Source organism: Coffea arabica, chromosome 2c, assembly GCF_036785885.1.
Source record: "Coffea arabica cultivar ET-39 chromosome 2c, Coffea Arabica ET-39 HiFi, whole genome shotgun sequence".
Lineage (NCBI taxonomy): Eukaryota > Viridiplantae > Streptophyta > Magnoliopsida > Gentianales > Rubiaceae > Coffea > Coffea arabica.
Genome location: NC_092312.1, coordinates 68,440,484 through 68,460,248, shown reverse-complemented (window position 1 = coordinate 68,460,248; position 19,765 = coordinate 68,440,484). Strand labels below are relative to the sequence as shown.

Here is a 19,765-nt window from a genome sequence, read left to right as displayed (position 1 = left end):
TTAAATACTAGGTCTGGCTATGAAGACATGTACGGATATTTTTGAGGCTGTAGGATTCATTAGAATTTCAAGGAAAATTGCCATCAAAAGTTTTACCGTTTGTTTTATTTTTTAGCACAGAAAAGATTTTTTGAAATAAAATTATCTATCTATAACAAACACACACATGTATATATATATATATATATATATATATGTACGTATATATGTATGTATCATTTTCGAAGAGGTGATGTGACATTTTGTTGTTAACGAAGGTCACCAATCCCCACATTGAAATGAAAATGAAAAGATTTGGTAGATTTTCAGAAAGAAAAAGCAGGACAAGGATCCAAGTCCCTACAAAGGCTACTTGATGTAGAAACAAAATGCACCAAACCTAAATAAAAGAATCCAGCGTAGTTGTAAATGGGGCCATAGGTATCTAAATGTTTATCTCTATTACAAAAAGTACATTGCTTCTTTGTTGTTTTCTTTTCTGTTTGGATGGAAGTGTTTTTCAAAAAACTAGTTTTTTAAATACAATAAAAAAATTTTAAAAGTACTCTAAAAAGTAATATAAAAATTAGTTTAAAATTTTTAAAAATATCTCAAAATATATTTTAGAAACTCTTCTACTCTTAAATATTCCAAAATATAATCTAAAAACTCTGCTACAGCAAAATTTTTCAAAAATACCCCCAAAAACAACTAATCCAAACGGATAAAAATTTGACGCATCACTCAAATTGATTTTACTTCATGCAGTGTAAAGATATTTCCCAATAGTGCAAAATGCAAAACCCTTTTTCAAAATTGAAATCTTGATCTAGGAGAACGATCCCATTCGTTCACCATTTTTCATCATAGATTTCAATTCCGACCAACTTTCTGCCTGAAAATTGCATCTCCCCGCCTAGGGAAAACTAAAAACATAAAATTCTACCCCTCCAAAATTAAAGGAGAAATTGACCAATTTCATCTCTCAAATTGACAAATTCAAAAGGATGTAAAATCAACTCTGATATTGTGAACATGCATCAATTTCGTCCCAAAAATGAATTGTAGGTTTAAGAGCAATGTGCCTCAGCTATGGCTACATTATTTGAGGGCTATTAACCAACTAAATGATGAAAACCAAAGCAGAAGGCAAACTGATTGACCCTGTAACTTTACTGATGGTTAAATCTTTGATTATTTGAAGGAAGGAATAATTTCAGACATCATTCCTGAGATTTTTTATTATATCACTTAACACCCTTAAAGTTTTTAAAATAGAACTATATCTTTCTCTATTCGTGTTAACAAAGGTCACTCAGCCGCTTTTCTTCGCATGCAAAAAAAAAAAAAAAAAAAAAAAAAAAAAAATCAAAAGAAAAGAATTGGCATCCTTTGCTACACCATATAGAAATAAATTTGCATGTAATCGAAATAGAGGGCCATACGCATCTAACTATTTTCTCCATTACAAAAAGAGTGATGATATATATATTCATCCGAATTTATAAAGCTCAATCTTACAAGTTTTAATTGATACTGTGTAAGTTACTATAATTCTGGAGGTTGAGATATGTTTAAGCTCTAGATATATTCATAATTTGTAGGACTTGGGTTTAAGTCAAGGATTTAGATATATTTGAACTCTATATAACTTCGTATATTTTAAAATTTATGTCTATGTTTCTTAGTAACCGAAATCTTTTAGATGCCTATAATTTTCTTTACAAAAAGTATATTTTTTGTACCTTTTTTTCTTTGTTTTCTTTCGAAAGACAAAATTTTGTATTTATAATTGTCAAATGATTAAGGTACTTTTGAAATAATTTTGTTGACGTCAATTTGGTTGAAATGGTAAAAAAATTTGACCCCGTGAAGTGAATGTGTAACTTCAAAATTTCTAATAAATATAAACCTTTTTTTATTTTTGTGATAAATTAAGAAAGCAGCAGGAAGGAACCAAATAAATGTTTGTAAATATGCTAGTTCGTTTTTTCACAATAAAGATGAATAAAAAGACTTTTAGTTTTTTGTCAATCATTTCCTGACCAGTTGTAAGTTGTAACCTCAAGTCTTTGCTCATTTGAATAAACAAAGTTGCAAAACGTCTCAATTTGATCCCTCAAACTACAACACTTCCATTTTGGTCCTCCAAAATGGAATAAAATCTCAATTTGTTCTTCAAACAAAAAAAATCTTAATCTGGTAATCCAAATTGAAAAATTGTTCCAACCTTTTCCTCCAAGCTTCATGTATTAATGGTTCAATAACTATGGAAAAAAAATCAAATTGCAAGTACAAAACTAAGGAAAATTTATTCATCACTTACTAAAATTTTTTCCTAATTTAGTGATTTCAATGAGAAATGCCTTCTTCAGCTAAGTTAAAATTTTGTACACTTAATTCTTTTTTCGCTTTGATGAAACTTATGAATTGCTCTATATCCGTATCGCAAGTAACTTCAAAAAGATTGCACCTTTATGATCAGTACAATATGGAACGAATGCTTCTTGGACCAGCAAAACAAAAGCAACTTTGCTATTTTTGTAGTTTAATCTTTTCTGTAATCAGGGAATAGTTAATGTCTTTGATATAATAGGCTTGGAGCATCAATTTGGAACATGCTTTTTAGTTTGAAGAGACAATTTGAGATTTTTGGTTTGAGGGACCAAATTGAGATTTTTCGGCTGTTTGGAGAATCAATATGTTTTCAGTACGGGGGACTGAATTGAGATGTTATACTATTTAGGTGGATTAAATTGAGAATTTTTTAGTTTGAGGGACCAAATTTACTTTTAGAATCACATTGGAGGACCAAAATGAAATTAACCGAATTTGAAATATTGTACTTTCTTTCTTGCGTTCTAGATTGGGTTTGAGATCTGAAACATACGGTACTTGTCTATAATATATGAAGACAAAAACGAAAGAAAAAAGAAAATAGATGAGGCAAGAACATGGTAGGACAAAAAGGAAATTAAGATGCGCCATGTGTGTAGTAACCAAATACTATCTCTCTGTTTGGATGAGAGTATTTTTCAAAAACTAAATTTTTAAATATAATTCTAATTTTTAAAAAGTACTCTAAAAGATAATCTAAAAATTAGTTTAAATTTTTTTAAAATTTTAAAAAATATCTCAAAATATATTCTAGAAACTCTTCTACTCTTAAATATCCTAAAATATTTTCTGAAAATATTCCAAAATATAATCTAAAAACTCTACTATAGCAAAATTTTTCAAAAACACTCTCTATGTTTAACTTAGTGGGCATCCGGAGAATAACAGTGAGATAATCCAACTTAAGATTTCGCAAGGCTCCAAAAATAGAATTATTAAATGGTCAATCATAGGAAAATAACGGAATGGAAAGGTTAAATTATACTTAGCTTAGGAGTAAAATAGATATTATCGATTGACTAAAAATAAAATTATGTCATCATATTATATTACCCGTGGTGTTTTGGCATTCTGAATTCTTGTTTGGTATGATTAGTGCTCTTGTGAGATGTTAGAAATCAAATCTTCCCAATCCTTGACATACACTTGGAATCCTCTATGCCATTACTATTCGGTATCAAATTCAGTACTAATTCCACTTATCACGTGAAGATAGATAAAACTTAAATAAATATCACATAACAAGTTCAATAAGTAGGATACTTGGCATAAATATAGAAGTAGTACAGAATTGCAACTGGAAAAGTGACGCTGAGAATCTCAAATGATTAAAAAGTAAGGGTTTGTTTGATAACATAAAAAAGTGCTGAATCTGAACTTTTTCAGACATTCGGATGTTTTGAATGTTTGATAAATGAAAACCGATTTGCTGAATTTGTTAAGTAGTGCTGAACTTGTGTGTATTTTTTTTCAGCATAAGAATCCTATCTGAATGCTTAATTTTAATAAGAATCAATAGAATTACTTCAACTATCTTATCTTATCTTATCTACCAAATCTACCATTGTTTATTAATTATATTCAAAATTCTTATTTAATTAAACAACTTAATATTCTCTATCTAATGATTTTCTATTTCTCTTTTCTGCCTTTTTAATGACTTTCACATATTCTCCATACTCATCATATAATATATTTCATCTTTTATATTAATTTGATTTAAAAATAAATATTGTCATTTTCATACCTAAAAATTTTAAGCTAATTAAATAATAGGTTCTATTTCTTTTTTGGATGAAAAGATATAAGGGCAAAATTGTTAAATTTAACTTATTAAGTATTTAGTTATAAATGTTTATCAAACAGTATAAATAGATTCAGTATTAAAATTCAGACATTCATATATTTCTTTTTGGAAAAATGACTTGTTTCATCTCTCACATTTCGCAAAAATATTGTTTTCGTCCCTTACTTTTAAAATGAAGCAAATTCATCCCTAACATTTAAAAATTGAAGTTATTACATCCCTGAACCTAATTTTCAATTTGAATCAAAGCATCCAATAACCCAGTAATAAATTTGAAAATAGAATTGATAGATCATTCGGTCAATTTCTTCATATTCACATGATATTTATTAAACCAAAAAAATAAAAATTATAACATAAAAGGCCATTGTTTGTCTTGGAATAGTAGAGTTTTTTTTTTTTGATAAATTTTTTCATGCACCGTTAGTATATCCGCTTGCGAATCTAGATGTGTATCATAAATATAAAATTTGGTGTTTAAATTAAATTAAAATGATATGACGGTACATTAAACTGTCAGTGTATACAATGATAATGTAGAAAAGATTAATTTTTCTTTTTTATGTTATAATTTTTTCTTTTTTCTTTTTAAGTTCATTAAATTTCACATGAATACCAAGTTGAGTTAACCAAGTGATCTACCAATTACATCTCCAAAATTTGTAATCAGGTTGATTGATAGTTTGATTCAAATTGAAATTTGGGTTCAGGGATGTAATAATTTCAGTTTTTAAATGTCAAGGACGAAATTACTTCATTTTAAAAGTGAGGGACGAAAAGAATATTTTTGTGAAATGTGAAGGATGAAACGCATCATTTTCCCTTTCGTTTTAGTGCTTAAAATTCAATAAATTAATTAATTCATAATTCAGATTTCAGAATTCAAACTTCAGAATTCAGATTCAGCTTTATTTATTAAATGGAAGCTAAGATTGTTAATGTATTTGCGTCACGTAGGTGCAAAAAAGGTGGTGGTTACACCAAGAGTGTTTATATATACATACTAGTCTTATTTGAGTGGAAGAGGACAGAACAGAAGACAATGGCATGAACTGCATCTGCTGGACAAGTAAACTTGACCACAAATAGAGACATTGTATCACCTGCCCACCAAACCCCTCCCACCAACCCCAAAGTCACCATCTCAAAAACATTTTCTTGGTTCAAGAAAGCGGGAAAATTGGCCATGTCTAGTAGGCAACACCTCATGCATAAGTCAAAATAAGGTCCACAAAAGTTGTTGTTGTTGTTGAGCTTCAACTCTTTGACCCAACTTGTCTATGAATAAGGGTTTTTGAAAGTTTTAATTGTAAACTTGAGAATTTTGAAAAAGAGAGCAACCATCAGAATTTAGGCATTAGCATTACCTTACCGACCAATGGCTCCCCCAACCTTATCCACAGAAGAACAAAATGTAACTTGGTAGGTAATCTTATCCACTATTGGGTTAATTCATTATACCGCATTCAAGCTGCTTTAAAATATTTTTAGTTGTTGTTTTAAATTGCTGCTGTTGTTGGTGGTGATGGTTGACATTACAGATTCCAAGTATTGCTTTTATGAGTTGTTGACAGTCACTTTACGCGTTGGTTTAAATAGAAGTAGTCTGAGTTCTCCGTTGAGGTTGCAAATGAGCAAATAAATTTGACTTGACCGGGAACAAGCTATTTATTTATAGTTGGCGAATAGTTTAATTGATTAATTAAATTATGCTGGAAAATTTGAATTGCCCTCCTTTTTAATTTAGGACCACGTTAAACTGTGTTTGTAGACAAGTTATAGGAGCGTTTGGATACCAAAATTATTCCAAATAATATTTCGCTTGCATCACAAATACATTTTCCAACCTACATTTTTATATTCCCAATCACCTTTTTATCTCACATACATCATATCACAAAAAGTACTACAGTAATTATTCCAAATAATATTTCAAATAATACACTATCCAATTAATACACTATCCAAATAATACACTATCCAAAAAGTATTACAGTAATTATTCAGCTGAATGTTGTCTTGCTTGGTACACTATTTCAATTAATACGTGGGTTTTTTTTTAACAGGTGTTTAAAGGGATTTACCTAAATTCTATATAACCTACCATGAACGTGCGCGTACTAGCAATTATTATCTTTTTTTGTATTTATATATTTTCTTTGATTAATCTTATCTTTTCGAAATTTTTACACCTGAAGTATATTTTAGCGAGTGTTCAAGGCACCCATTATTGTAGACAGCCCTTAATATATTTGACCTAGCCAAATCCAGACGAGAAAATGATAAAAGAACTAAAGAAGAAAAGCACTATTCAAGTAACGAGAAAAAGGGAAAACCAGCAATGAATTTTTTATTTTGTTTCTCTTCCTTCCTTTTCTTATAAAAGGGTGTTTGTTTCAAACGACAAGTCAAAATGATGGCCAAGTGACTTCACGTGAATTAAATGACAGGAAATTAGAACTGATTATTCGACATTGAAAAATTCTTTTCAAACACGATTCAGGACTTTATGATTAGTTGACGTTGTCTAGTTTTCAACATTCTTACCGACCAATGTTACAAGAAGATTGTTTAACATTTCGTCCAACCAAATTTAGAAGAAGGAAAGAATAACTAATTTTCTATCACTTTCCCACATTGTTCCTGCGCACAAACACTAGTACCTTTAATGTTTTTAAATGAATTTTGTGCATCAAGGATACATGGTAACTACATTTGTGAATACTGTCCTTTTTTCATTGTCATCAATTTTCTATTCACCCAAACAAAAGCTAAGCACTAATTAGTGGTCTGATAGATTAGTGCCACATTATGGCTTTAGACCTCCAAAAAAAAAAAAAATTAAAAGAAAGATGTATATAGAAATGTTTATTGAAGAACTTTCAAGGAAAAAAAGAAAAGAAATGCCTATCCAGAAGGCATCCAAGGAACACCTATTCCAATGGTTGAGCCAGGATTTGGCATTGGGGGAGGGGGAAGGGAAGAAATTGGGAGATAAAAGAACACTTATAAGTTACTCTAAAATATAAAACCTGTGATTTATTGTACTTAAAAATGTTAAATGAGAAGTAAAAGTTTAATTTTTATTTCGACGAGTGATGATTTTTGACTATAAACCAAATTGAATTAAATAGATAATTTTTTTTTTCAAATACGAAAGGAAAAAATTACAAATATTACACCTCGAGTACAATACTACATATGGAAGAATATAAGTTATAATAATAAGTAGTGTATTAGTGTTACATATTGTTAAATCAAGAAATTAATCTTCTGCTAACAAATTAATAACTGGAAGGACTATAAAAGAAGAGAAGGATTATACCTGGCAATTGGGTGGATTTTGGGCGGGTTAATATTGGGTTTTCATTTAAATGGGTTACACCCAACCCGCCCAACTTTAGATTGGGTTAATTTTGGGTTGGGTCACATTGGATCATCTCAAACCCATGACCCAAATATGATCAAATATATTAATTAATAGATTTTGATACATAAATTCTCTCAAATATATTTTCACGTACAAAAAAAAAAATTTTAAGTGGATGCCCAACACAAATACCCAAATCGCCCAAAAAAAGATTTTATGCTAATATATTCACAAAGAAAGTATGGTAATTTTGGATTTATGGAGTTTTTACATATTGAGAATACGGTTTATAAAAACAAAAATCTTTTAGCATGAATGAGTTATGTGGTAGTTATTAAGCACCAAGGGCACGAGTAGTTGTAAGTTGACATTAACGTCTCAAAATTAATTTCGAATTTAATAATGTTCAAATTCTTCATACTGCACATTTTGATGACGATAATATAAATGAAAAAAAGTCACATTCGCACTCAATGTCACGATGAATCTGACAATTATTCTAACACATCTGGCCTTTTCCATCTCTAGGGTAATACCCTATTAAGTATGTAACCAAGGAATTAAAAATAGGCCAAGTAAAAAATTTTTAACTTGCTTGGCGAATTGTGTTATAATCACAAAAGATGTTTATAGCAAAAAATAATTTAAAAAAATCTACAGTTGATGCTTTTGAGTAACTATTCACCCTTTTAAGATTGTATTGATTATTCACTTGATTCAATTAGCATAAGTTGGGTAATGAGTGTCCAGTACAAATATCCAAACTGCCCAAAATATATGTGGGTTTTCATTACTCAACCCAAAATTGACCCAGTATCCAACTTACCCAACCCAACCTCTCAAATTAGTGGGTGGATTGGGTTTTGGGCATAATTGCTAGGTCTAAGATGGATCACAACATTTTTGGGGAAAAATTCAGGTTAAGTAGGCCAGAGAGTTAACAAAACCTTGAAGGGAGGGGGAAGGGGCCAAAATAAGCATCTGTGGTACAATAGTACATATGGAAGAATAATTATGCAGTATTAGTGCTACATATTGTTAAATCAAGAAATTAATCTTCTACTAATAAATTAATAACCAGAAGAGCTACTATAAAAATCAATCGAAAATAAATTTAAAAAGCAGATGGATCATAACATTTTTGAGGAAAAAGGTCAGTTTTTTTTCCCTTTTTTTTCTTTGGGGTTTGGAGGTGTTTTCCTGTGCCCCCCCCCCCCCCCCCACCAAAACTGAGATCCTATTCAATTGAAGGTACCTACCCTGAACAGGACAAGTTGGTGTGCATCTTATGTCTGCTGTCTGAATGATTAAAACCAATTGTTTGGTAGGATCTCTATTAATTGGAAATCAAAGGGAAATTGGATTTCTTTGCTTCGAGGATTTTGCAACTATTTCTTGAATCTTCCTATATAACGTCCAAAACTGCTATGCAATTAACTCTCACCCGTCGCTCTTCTAGATTTTCCGTGTTGCATGCGTACTTTGTCGGTGGGAAGATTTCGAGCCAATAAAGTGGAACTTGAAATTTCACTCCGAAAGTGAGCAGAAAAGAACAGATTCTTTGAGAAGTAAAGGAAAGAAAAGTTCAAAAACCAAATGCACAGAAATAGGACGGATTGTTGTTGTAGGTGAAAATATTTACAACTAACGTAAGCTTGTGAAACTTAGGCCTATCAATCGGGCCTAATGAGCCGGGTTTTGATAAGCTCAAGTTCAACTCATTTTATTTGAAATATTTTTGGGTTTCGGACTATGAGTTTCGGGTTTATAAATGTGAAACTCATGCTCAACTCACATAATATTCGGGTTGTGAGCTTTAATCGGGTTTAATCCAAACTCACTTATTACTCCTTAATTTTCTTAATATAATTACTAAAAGTCTAAAATTATTAAGTTGTAAAACTAATTTAACATTTACAAGACTATAATATTAAAACTAAATATGAAAAAATGATAGTTCTTAAAAGGTATATAACCAAAAAATTTTCAACAATATTTATATTTAATTCGTTCAAAATTCATGAAAAATAGTAATAAAACATGCGATCATAAGCCAAGACATCTTTAAAAGTTGAAACTTTTTCTATAATCTTGTGATTTAAATCCAAATATGCTTGATGATTTGTGTTTGTAGACCAAAAAGAAATCAACCAATATTATGCCAATACAAAAATTTACTCAACCAATAAGAAAAGTTAGAAATTTAGTTATGTATTACTAATATTGGTTCTCAAGAAAGCTCATGGAAGAGTCTTTAGATGTATTTTTGTGCTTTGTAATTTATATATATATATATATATATTTAGTATTTAGTAATAATATATTTGGATATATAATTATACATAATATCAAAATATAAATATTATATATATAGGTAATTAAAGGGCCGGGTCTATGTCGGGTTTGAGCCTAATAAGGCCCAAGCTCGGCTCATATTTAATTCGGGCATAATTTTTATGTTCAAACTCAGATTGGCTCACTAAATGGTCGAGCTCATCGGGCTTTTTATCGGGCCGAACGAGCCGAGTTCGGGCTGACCCAACCCCATTGACAGTCCTAGACTGAAACTACACCGTAGGTATATAATCACCTTTTCTTTACTCTGTTCTTTTGAAACTCATAATTTCATGTTCATACACCATCTACTTGTTTTTATTAGCTCTCCTTTTCTCACAATTTTTCTTTCACGCATCTCTTTTTTGTATTGTCTCTCTCTTTTAATGGGTAATTTTTATGAGTAAAACAAGAATGTGACGAATGCTTCAATTTGAAAGTTATATTAAAAGTTACAGACCAGTTTAAGACATTAATTTTCCAAAATCTATCATTATCCTACTTCTTTATCCCTATACCTTAGATATTTCTACTTCTTAACCTATTTTTTAGACAGTCTCAAACGATAGAAGTAGCAAGTGAAGTTTTATACATGTTTGTCGAAGTAACGTCTCTCATACTACAAAGAATCTTTTTTACAATGTCTAATATCCAATCCTCGAACCTGCTGCAACATAGATTTAGCACAATAAAACCCCTAATTTTGCTTTATACATGTTGTTAAGGCAAAGAGAGATAATAACCACCCCATATCCACTTCCTAATTTATATACAAAATATTCTTCTTCCTCCCTTGACCAATTTGGATAAAAGAAATGAAATGAAAGCCAAAACTAACCCTCAAAATCTCCTGAGAGATACCTATATGGCTATATCGCAGCATTTGCCATTACGTACGTATCTTTTCAGAAATACGACTTCATGTGCATGCCAAAGAGATAGCGTTAGGTACGTGTCATGCACATCTAACTCAGTTCCGTAGATTATTATGTAAAAGCCTCAATTTACTGCTAAAGTCTGTTTGGGGTTCAGTATTGACCAGCGTTGGCAAAAGTCTGAATGCAGAAATTTGGCAAACTCTTGTTTGATCCTCTTATACGGTATTCAAGGTTGAGGAAGGCTTGATTAGAATTTGAAAACCAAACCTTGCCACCACCTAACGTTCAATGCTGGCCAAATCAAGAACGCAAGGCTGATTAAACAGCTTGTGGTTTCAGTTCTATTGATTACTTTTCAGCATGTTAGATAAGAAATCGTGTAAAAGTGGTACACGCTCAAGAAGCTATTAATAGAGAGGCATTCCACCAGAGTTTCACGGCATTAAGTACAAAAAATAAGTCACTTTCTGGAAGTTTTTGACAGAACTGAACTTTCACAATCGAGACAAAATTTAGCATGAACCTCAAGATAGACGCACATTTTCAAAATGTTCCACAGAATATGAAGTTGGCTAGTAAATCAAAGATATGAACCAAAATGATTAGAATATACTTTGAAGGCTATCTGAGAATTGTTTTTGTATCTAATAAAGCCACTTGAGAATCGTTTAGGCTTCTAAACTAGGGTAGATTTCTTATTTTTTATTAGTGTTTTTATCTTTAGGTTAGAATTGTTAGTTTTATTATTGGTTGCAATCAAGTCAATAAACAGATCGCGATTTTGGATGCAATTCGAGCCTTGAATCCGTCCACAAATTCTTCTTGTGGATTCAAGCCAAATGATCAATGCAGATCCACGAACTGGATGCAATTCACTCCTTGAATCTGTCCTCGGATTCAAACCAGAGAGCAACACCTTGGCAAATCCGCAACCAAAATACTAAGAAATGCAACAGCTTGTTGAATAACGCTCAACATTCCAGGCTAAGTGGTGACGTTCGTTACTAATTAGGATGTTTCTTAACAGTCCTCAAGCAATATTTTTAGCTGCCAGCCTGCCCAGGTCCATGCATTCCAAAGACAATACCTGATAATACGAACAACCAGGAAAAGAGAAGGAAACAAAATCGTCCACACTGCGCCAAGGATGCCCAAAACAAATGACCACTTTTCTTTCAAAAACAACTGTGTTCAATCCTTGATCCAACGATGAAGTTTCAACTGTCCAAAAGGCCATTGGCCTGGTGCATGTTTCAGTGAGCAGAACAAAAGAATCCCCTTGTGGATTTCATCCGAGTGAATACCGAAAGACCTACACAAAATGATGATTAAACTACACAGGAAAGCCTAACAACTGGTCAATCTCCAAATATGCTGGAGTAAGCTAGCTACCATCTAAAATCCAGGAGGGTGGTGTTGCAGTTGTTAGGCATTGGTACCAACATAACTTCAAAAAATGGTTAGAAGGTAGATGCCATTAGTAGACCTATACTACTGAAAATTCCATCTTCTGAATAGGAGTGGTTTTCCGTACACCGGAATTTGTTAGAAAACTGCAACTCAGTAAAAGGCTGCTCTCTCCAGCACTCCACAATGGTAAAAAGCCATTATAGACCATCCCAAAGTGACTTGAAGAAAGCCAGGATGCAAAATATTCCTACTTGCAGCAACCTTTAAGTAACCATCCAAGTAGTTGACATGAGTTGAGCCTCCCAGGCTACAATGGCCTTATCTGACGTCCATAACTTCCAGTATACAAGCCCACTGCAGTGCTTAGAAGATGGTTAGACTGAGTGGAAGTTTTGACCATTAGCAAGTTGAAAATTATGGGTTGTTTCCGGAAGAGCCAACCTTCGCGACTTATTTTGTGAAGGCAATCGAGCCTCATTGATGATGGCATCATCTGAAAGAGGTGGTTTCTCATTGTCCTTTTCTTTCACCTCAGCCTTTTGAGCAGAAGACAGTTCTTTGCTTGGGTCCAGTTTGGCAATTCCTCTGAAATTGGTGCGGACAATGAAGTCTTCAAGTTTGCCCTACGGCTTTCCAGCTGTATAACTCTTTGTCTGAGTTGATTAGGTGAGTATTCACGTTCAAGACCACGATCTATGATGGACTTGATAGCAGATTTAAGAGCGGAGATTTCATTCACCAAAGCCTTAATCTGTAAGCAAGTTTGAAAACCCGATCACAGTACTGGAGTTAAAATCAAATTAGACAAGGCAGTTCACAAGTAAGGACCACGTACTTGTGCCTCAGGAGTATTTTGTCCGTCATTACACAATGTTTTAGCTACCTGCTTTGAATGTGAGACATGCTTCTTCACTAGAGCTATGGGTGGAATTTTATCAACCAGATTGAACTCATAAACATATTCAAATGCAAGAAGATACCGCTTCTTTTTAGTGAGACCAATGATAAAGCCTGCGTTGTACAGAGAATTAGTTTTTTCAGGAAGAAAAAGTAGGAAGCTGTGAGCGGTCAAAATGAACAGTATTGAGAAACATAAACAACCTGCCTGAATCAAAGTATCCAAGCAAACACTAAGAAATAGTTCTAAGAAAGTGCATCAAAAAATCCCCAATAAGCAAGCTATAATTCAGCTAGAGGTCATAGATAATTCAGCACCAGAAATCACAAAAGCTTCGACATTCTACAAACCAAATTCCTAAAAGCAAATGACCAGCATACTGAAAGTGCATTTGTAGGCATAAGAAGAAATTATCAGCATTGTACATATAACTAATAACCATTCCTATGCTCCCAAATAATTGCAGTAATCAACTTCAAATGTTGTTCAACTCATTTATGCAGAATACATTGTTTGATCCAGATCTAGTTTTCCACTCCCAACTACCTTTTCCAGTAACTGGACAATCCACTTATAGTTTCAAAGGTGATAATAGTAGTAAGAACACCCTCAGCATTCATTCCTCCTATGGCAGCAACTCTAATAGGCATATGTGCCGAATATCTCCTCCATCCAAGCTCTGCGTAAACCTAGATTCAGCACATAACAGACTTGCACCCTGGAGGAAAGTCATTTCAACACACTATCCTCAAGAGAGCTACTTAGTACTTGTTATTATGCCTGTTTCCTCTAAAATTTTTAATTTCTTGATCAAATTTCCTGTATTAAATTGTTCTGTGTGTCTAAACTAGTAGCTTACATGAGTTTGCCCAAGACAAAAAAAATTTGGGTGGAAACATTTCAACCTATGTTAAGGGTACATATATTTATATATCTTTTCTTAAGAGCTGAGAGGGGTGGCAGCAGAGAAGATGGAAGGAGTGGAAATGGAAAACCACATAATGTGAGTTTACAAATCAATTGCTTATTTTTACCTTTTTCACCTCATATATATTTCATAATATTAACTTTTAAAACACAAAACAAATCCTATATTATCACTACGTTCTAGTCTCCCCAAAATGCCAAGGAATGTTGGGAAGCAGTAGTTCTAACCTCCTCCCAAATTATTTGAGCTCCAGCCTGGAGAAATAAGACAACCACCAACACACTTAAGCAGACCTTCCCCCTGGCCCTTCCCTCCTACCGATAGAATTTTTCCCTCGAAATGTTGCATTAACCCAATACATATTCTCTCTGTCAGCGAAGGGAGAGATGAAAATGGTCAATGAGAAAAATTGCAAAAAGGAATATGTGACAGCAGAACCAAAAGAAGTGGAAAGTGACTCAAACTTCACAGATATTTGAGATGAGAAAACTTCAATATGAGATGAAGCTCAATATTCGGATACCACTGTTACGGTAAATCATTCAGTGCATCAACACAAAGGGGCAAAAGAGGACTAGATTCTCAGCCTATTAGTTGAACAAGGATGTACAACCATTGAGTTGTAAAAGAAATGAAAATTCTATTACCCCATTCTCAGGGCCAGTTCTCGTTTGCCTCAGCTTTTGTTAAGCTGTCCATGGAAATGACTTCTCAAAATAATAATAATAATAATAAGTGAAAGGAACCAAACTTGTGTACAAAAGCACCTAGGGCTGCTCCCCACAGTCCAATTATTTTCACTTGAACTAGGCTTGTAGAAAAAAAAAAAAAAAAACTAAACACCAAGAGGAAAGCTCTAAATGCCAATAAACTTTTAGAAGCTAAAATCAACTAATTTTCAGCAACCAAAAGCATGCGCTAAGTGTCTGATCAGTCCCCCAGTATTTTACTTCAAAGAGGACAATAAAAAGCTATCAGTTGTTTTTGAGAGACTGAAAGAACTAGCACACAACTAGAAGGAAAATCTACCAAAAAGAAACCTAGTATTCTCTTTCACCCTAAGAACATCTTTGCAGTTACTGGGACATATACACTTCACAAAACTGATTCAACCAGCCCTTGATCATTCCAACTGTTTCATTGGTTTTCAATACTCCACAAGAGCAAAATAAATAAATAAATAAAATGAAATAAGAATAAAATAAAAATAAAAAGATAGTTCATTGTAAAACTTCTAATAATCCCATATTTTATTGAAATATAATTGGAAAATATTACAAACACACACACCATTCCCTTCATTGCGATAATTCATTCCATGAATATCATAACATCAGCACTAAAAACTAACATTCCAATTGAAAATAGACACTTACAACTACTGTCGTCATAGTGCCAGCACTAGCACGTTAATGATACTACACAAGTGAAAGTAATTGCAGTGGCAATCAAAGTGGCAGCCGTACTGGCACTGAAATCAACATGCAACAGCAGCATTAATGGGATGTGCTCAAATGGCCATAATTACAGGAACAGAAATTCATTGCGACTGCACGTGGCGCAAGTACAGTAAACATAGATCTAATCATCACTCCTCCTCCACAGGCATGCTTAAGAACAGGGCCTTTAGATATGGCAGGACTACCAAGACTAAGACAACTTCAACAGTAGTGCCTTCATAATACTTCAGTACTCTTTGTAAGATTCCAATATGGCCAAGTAACTATTAGAATAAATTAGTCTCAACCTCCCCATAGCATGTCAAAATCCTAAAGAGGCCCCTCATCTAGTTATCTCATCCATTCCAAAAGAAATAGAATCTTGAAATAAGATATTGATATTAACAAAAGGAAAATTACATGTAGTAAAAAACAGAGCACTTGCAAATGCGGTCTACAATTTCAGGTTTTATCAACAGATAATTTCGTATAAGGACAAATAAATTTTACATAACTATACAACTGAATAAGTGCAAATGGTATTAATTGAATGAAGGTACAATTCCCAAAACAACAAAAAAAATCTTAAAATTAGTTAATTGGAGGAAAAGAGAGCAGGGCAATTTATAATGTCCAAACACGAAAAAAAACTACTAAAAGTACTAAATTGGATTTGTCAATCCAATATGATATTTCTTTGCAATTCTCCGAAGCAATCCTAAATGACAAGTATGATTAACTTAAAGAGCAATCAGAAGCAAGACAACAAAAAAGCAAGTCTTAACATAAAAAATAAAATCAAGCATACATTTCAGCTCATTTTGTAAAATCGTTTGTAAGACAAAGCAAATAACCAAAGAAAGTAAGTGTGAATGTCATGTGTCAAAATTTGGCAGGACTGATTGAAAAAAACACTGAAAATCACCAGGGATTTTATCTGTCAAACCAAGAAGACGACACAATTCAGGTGTCTTCTGATTCTGAGCAACAATCTCTACAAAGTTCATCACCTCCTTTACGTCAAATGCAGAAGCCAAGTCAAAGGACGCCAAAAGATACAAGAAGCCCAAGACCTCCAACACATTTCCAGTTTCAATAATTGCCTTCCATTCACTAGCAAGTTTCAGTGCTCCACTTTTTGCAGAAGGTTGAATCTGTGGGGAAAGTCTAAGTAGCTGCTCTAACAAAAGGATACAACAACTGGCAACCCTTCCCTCAAACACCATATCCACCTTCCTCAAATAGGGAGGGTAAAGTGCCTCCACTGCAGTTAGTGCAAAGTATACAGGGTCTCCGGATGATTGAAGATCCTTAAAAACTTCATCTGGTGACTCAAGGTTCATTTCACGCTCATTTAGAAAAATACGGATATCCAGCTGATCCAACTCCACAGCAAATGTCAATTGAGGAGAAGTGGAGTTGCTGATAGCTCTCTCATCAACTACCGTTTCAACTGGATTTGTCTTCAGACAAGCATGAAGTTTATCAGCAAGTTTTTCCTCTTTCAATTCAAGCTCTTTTTCCCTCAAATCATAGTCCTTAATCCTATCCTCAAATTCCTTCTTTTTCAGTTCCAATTCTCTATTTCCTTTTTCGAGTAACTCTTTTTCCAGCTGGTATTCCTCTTTCTTTTTCTTTCCCAGTTGCTTCTCCATCACCTCAACTTCTTCCCTTTTCCTTTTAAATTGCCTCTCCCTGACTTCAACTTCTTCTTCTTTCTTTTCCAATTGCTTCTCCCTCATTTCAAGTTCTTTTATGCCCTTAATCCTATCCTCAAGTTCTTTCCTTTTCACTTCCAATTCTTTACTTCTCTTTTGGAGCAGCTCCTTTTCCAATAGGCATTCCTTCTCTTTCAAATGAACCTCCTGCAAACACTTTTGTGTAATCTCATATTGTTTCTCTCTCTCTTCCAATTGCTTCTCCCGTATATCTAGTTCTTTTTGTCGCTTTTCGTTTACCGCTCGTTCAAACTCAATCGCTTTCTCCTTAAACTCAAGATCCTCTCTCATTAATCTCACCTCTTTCTCCTTCATCTCAATTTCCCTTTTGCGCTCCACCCTCATCGCAGCCAACTCCTCGGAACCAACTCTTTTTTCGCATTCCATAACATTTTTCTGCCTCTCACCAAGCTCACTCTCTCTCTTCTCAATTTCTTTGCTCCACTGCTCAAGACCCTCCTCTTTCAACCACAACTCCCTAAGCCTCTCCTCCATCAATATCTCCAGCGCGACTATCTCATTCTTCTCATTCTCCAACTTCCCAAAAAGCCCTTCTGCGGCCTTCTCTTTCTCACTCAATTTCACTTCTTTCTTCCTGAACTCCTCATCAAACTCCTCCTTTTTCAAAGCCCACTCCTTCTCTTTCAACTCCAACTCCTCCATCCCTTTCTGTTGCAACAAAATCAAATCCTTCTCTTTATCCTCAACTTCCTTAACTTTCAACCCCAACTCTTCAAAATTCTGGCTCAACGAGTCCCGAACAGAGTCCAAGTGCTTCTCCCTGGACTCAAGTTCACTCAGGCATTCTATCAAACACTTTTGGGATGTCTCCAGATGCTTCTCAAAATCCCTGCAATCAAGCATAACCATCATAATTGATTTCCTGAGGCTATCTCTCTTGGCCTCTGTAGATTCAAGATTCTCAGACATCTTTTCCAGCACTCCCATCCCTTTACTCGCATGAAATTTTCGCATGCAACTAAGAATTTTACTGCAGATTACGTTACTAAAAAACGGAACTTTACTATTTGGAAGAAGATGGAAAAAAAAACAAAAAGATAACTTGACGAACCCTATACATAAAAGCCAGTTTCCGAAGGGCGGGGAAATAAAAAAATTTAAAAAAATAAAAAACTACTTTTCCTTATTAGATTAGGCACCATTATTCTTTGCATTATTGTGTAAGGAAACCTTGAAAGATAACCGTTTTGTTTTGTGCCATGTTTATCCTTTTTGTTTTAAAACTAATGCTAATGTGGTACAGGTTTTGATTTATTTATGTGGTGGTGCCATATTTATCCTTTTTGTTATAAAACTAATTCTAATGTGACATAGGTTTTGAGTTACTTGTGTGGTGGATAATATGTTAAAAAATATAGGAAAATTAAAGAGTTGAGAAGAAGATAAAAGTAAAAAAAGAACTATTTTTTCATTCATTCAAATGAAACTTCAGTTTTATCACTTTGATACAAGAGGGTAACCTCTATTTATAGGAGAAAGTACAACAACGAACTTCTTCAAGATGACGATACAATCTTCTTATAAAACGTGAGAAGTTTATTGATAGTCCTACAGCTTTATTGAAAAGTCGTAATAGTTTTATTGAAAGTCGTGTCATCTGTATCGCTTTAAAAATCGTAACAACTTTTATCAACTCGAAGAATATGAAAGACTTGTTACCATCTAGAGAATGAGATAAAAGTGATAAGCATCCACAATATTTAATTATTTTATATATTTTCACTTTGTAATTTTCTTGTATGCCTTTTTTTTCCTAAAAAAGTAAAAGGAAAAAGAAAAGATGAATTTCAATTTGTATTTGTATATCAATCTTTTTGCCTTTAACTTTTAACAAAAGAAAGACTACATTAATTATATTTTTCTCTATTTGTAGGATTACATTTACAATCCATTCGAATTATGACTTAAGCGCACACTTAGAAGAATAAATACTAACAAAAAGTTGGATTAAACTCGCATCTTATAAGACCTGAACCATTATTGACACTAAATCACTAATCAATGTAATTGAGCACCTATTAAACCTTTTTTTTTTTCTTTTTGTTCAACTTTCATATCCTCATCCACCAATATATATATATATATATGATTTTTCTAAAATTACATAATGAACACTTGTCAAGACACCTAAATTACATCTTAATTGTCATGTAAATACACACATTCACATTTGTTGCACTCCTTGAATTATTACATTTTCTCGCTTTATTATTATAGAGATATTCAGCTCTGTTGCTGCTTTATTATTGTAGAGATATTCAACTTTGTCTATGTTAGTCCCATTAAAGACTTTTTCAAATTGTAATGGAGGATTTATTTGTTAAAAAATCATGTACTAGTTGTAAAAGCTAATGAAAATAATTTTAGCCATGTAATTATCTTAAAGCTAATGAAAAAAAATTTGGTCCTGCATCATAAGCTTACCATAAATAAAAGATGCCGCATGTTTTATATTGAGGGTATTGATGACGAAAAATATTAGTTAGATGATTGCGAACTCTCTCCTTCAACTGTTAAACTCTCCATTGTTCTCTTGCAAAGTTTAGGGTCTCCAATCCTTAATCAAAGAGAAAAAATAAGTAAAAC

General features: G+C 33.0%; 1 protein-coding gene across 3 annotated transcripts; it reads right to left on the bottom strand.

The window, feature by feature from the left end:
* Positions 1-11,913: 11,913 nt before the first annotated feature.
* On the bottom strand, positions 11,914-18,599 carry LOC140035402 (uncharacterized). Of its 3 annotated transcripts, XR_011839581.1 has the most exons (4): positions 16,366-18,599; positions 13,011-13,186; positions 12,617-12,926; positions 11,914-12,529 (listed from the first exon to the last, which is right to left on the bottom strand). XR_011839581.1 is itself a non-coding variant. In XM_072076216.1 (3 exons), the coding sequence occupies exons 1-3, from the start codon at positions 18,131-18,133 to the stop codon at positions 12,702-12,704; spliced, it is 2,169 nt and encodes a 722-aa protein (XP_071932317.1). In that variant the 5' UTR covers positions 18,134-18,599; the 3' UTR covers positions 11,914-12,701. The 3 variants fall into 3 exon arrangements, 2 of the variants coding, with proteins under 2 accessions (XP_071932317.1, XP_071932318.1); XM_072076216.1 differs by having other exon boundaries at positions 11,914-12,926; XM_072076217.1 differs by lacking the exons at positions 11,914-12,529; positions 12,617-12,926; positions 13,011-13,186 and adding an exon at positions 15,231-15,472.
* Positions 18,600-19,765: the final 1,166 nt, after the last annotated feature.

Bases quoted from the DNA above. Each gene is read 5' to 3' on its own strand.
- LOC140035402 (XM_072076216.1), bottom strand. From the start codon at position 18,133: ATGCGAAAATTTCATGCGAGTAAAGGGATGGGAGTGCTGGAAAAGATG. The intron at 13,187-16,365 runs GTGATTTTCAGT...TGTACAACGCAG, and splicing joins TTTGACAGATAAAATCCCTG to GCTTTATCATTGGTCTCACT. The intron at 12,927-13,010 runs GTACGTGGTCCT...ACTTGCTTACAG, and splicing joins AAAATACTCCTGAGGCACAA to ATTAAGGCTTTGGTGAATGA.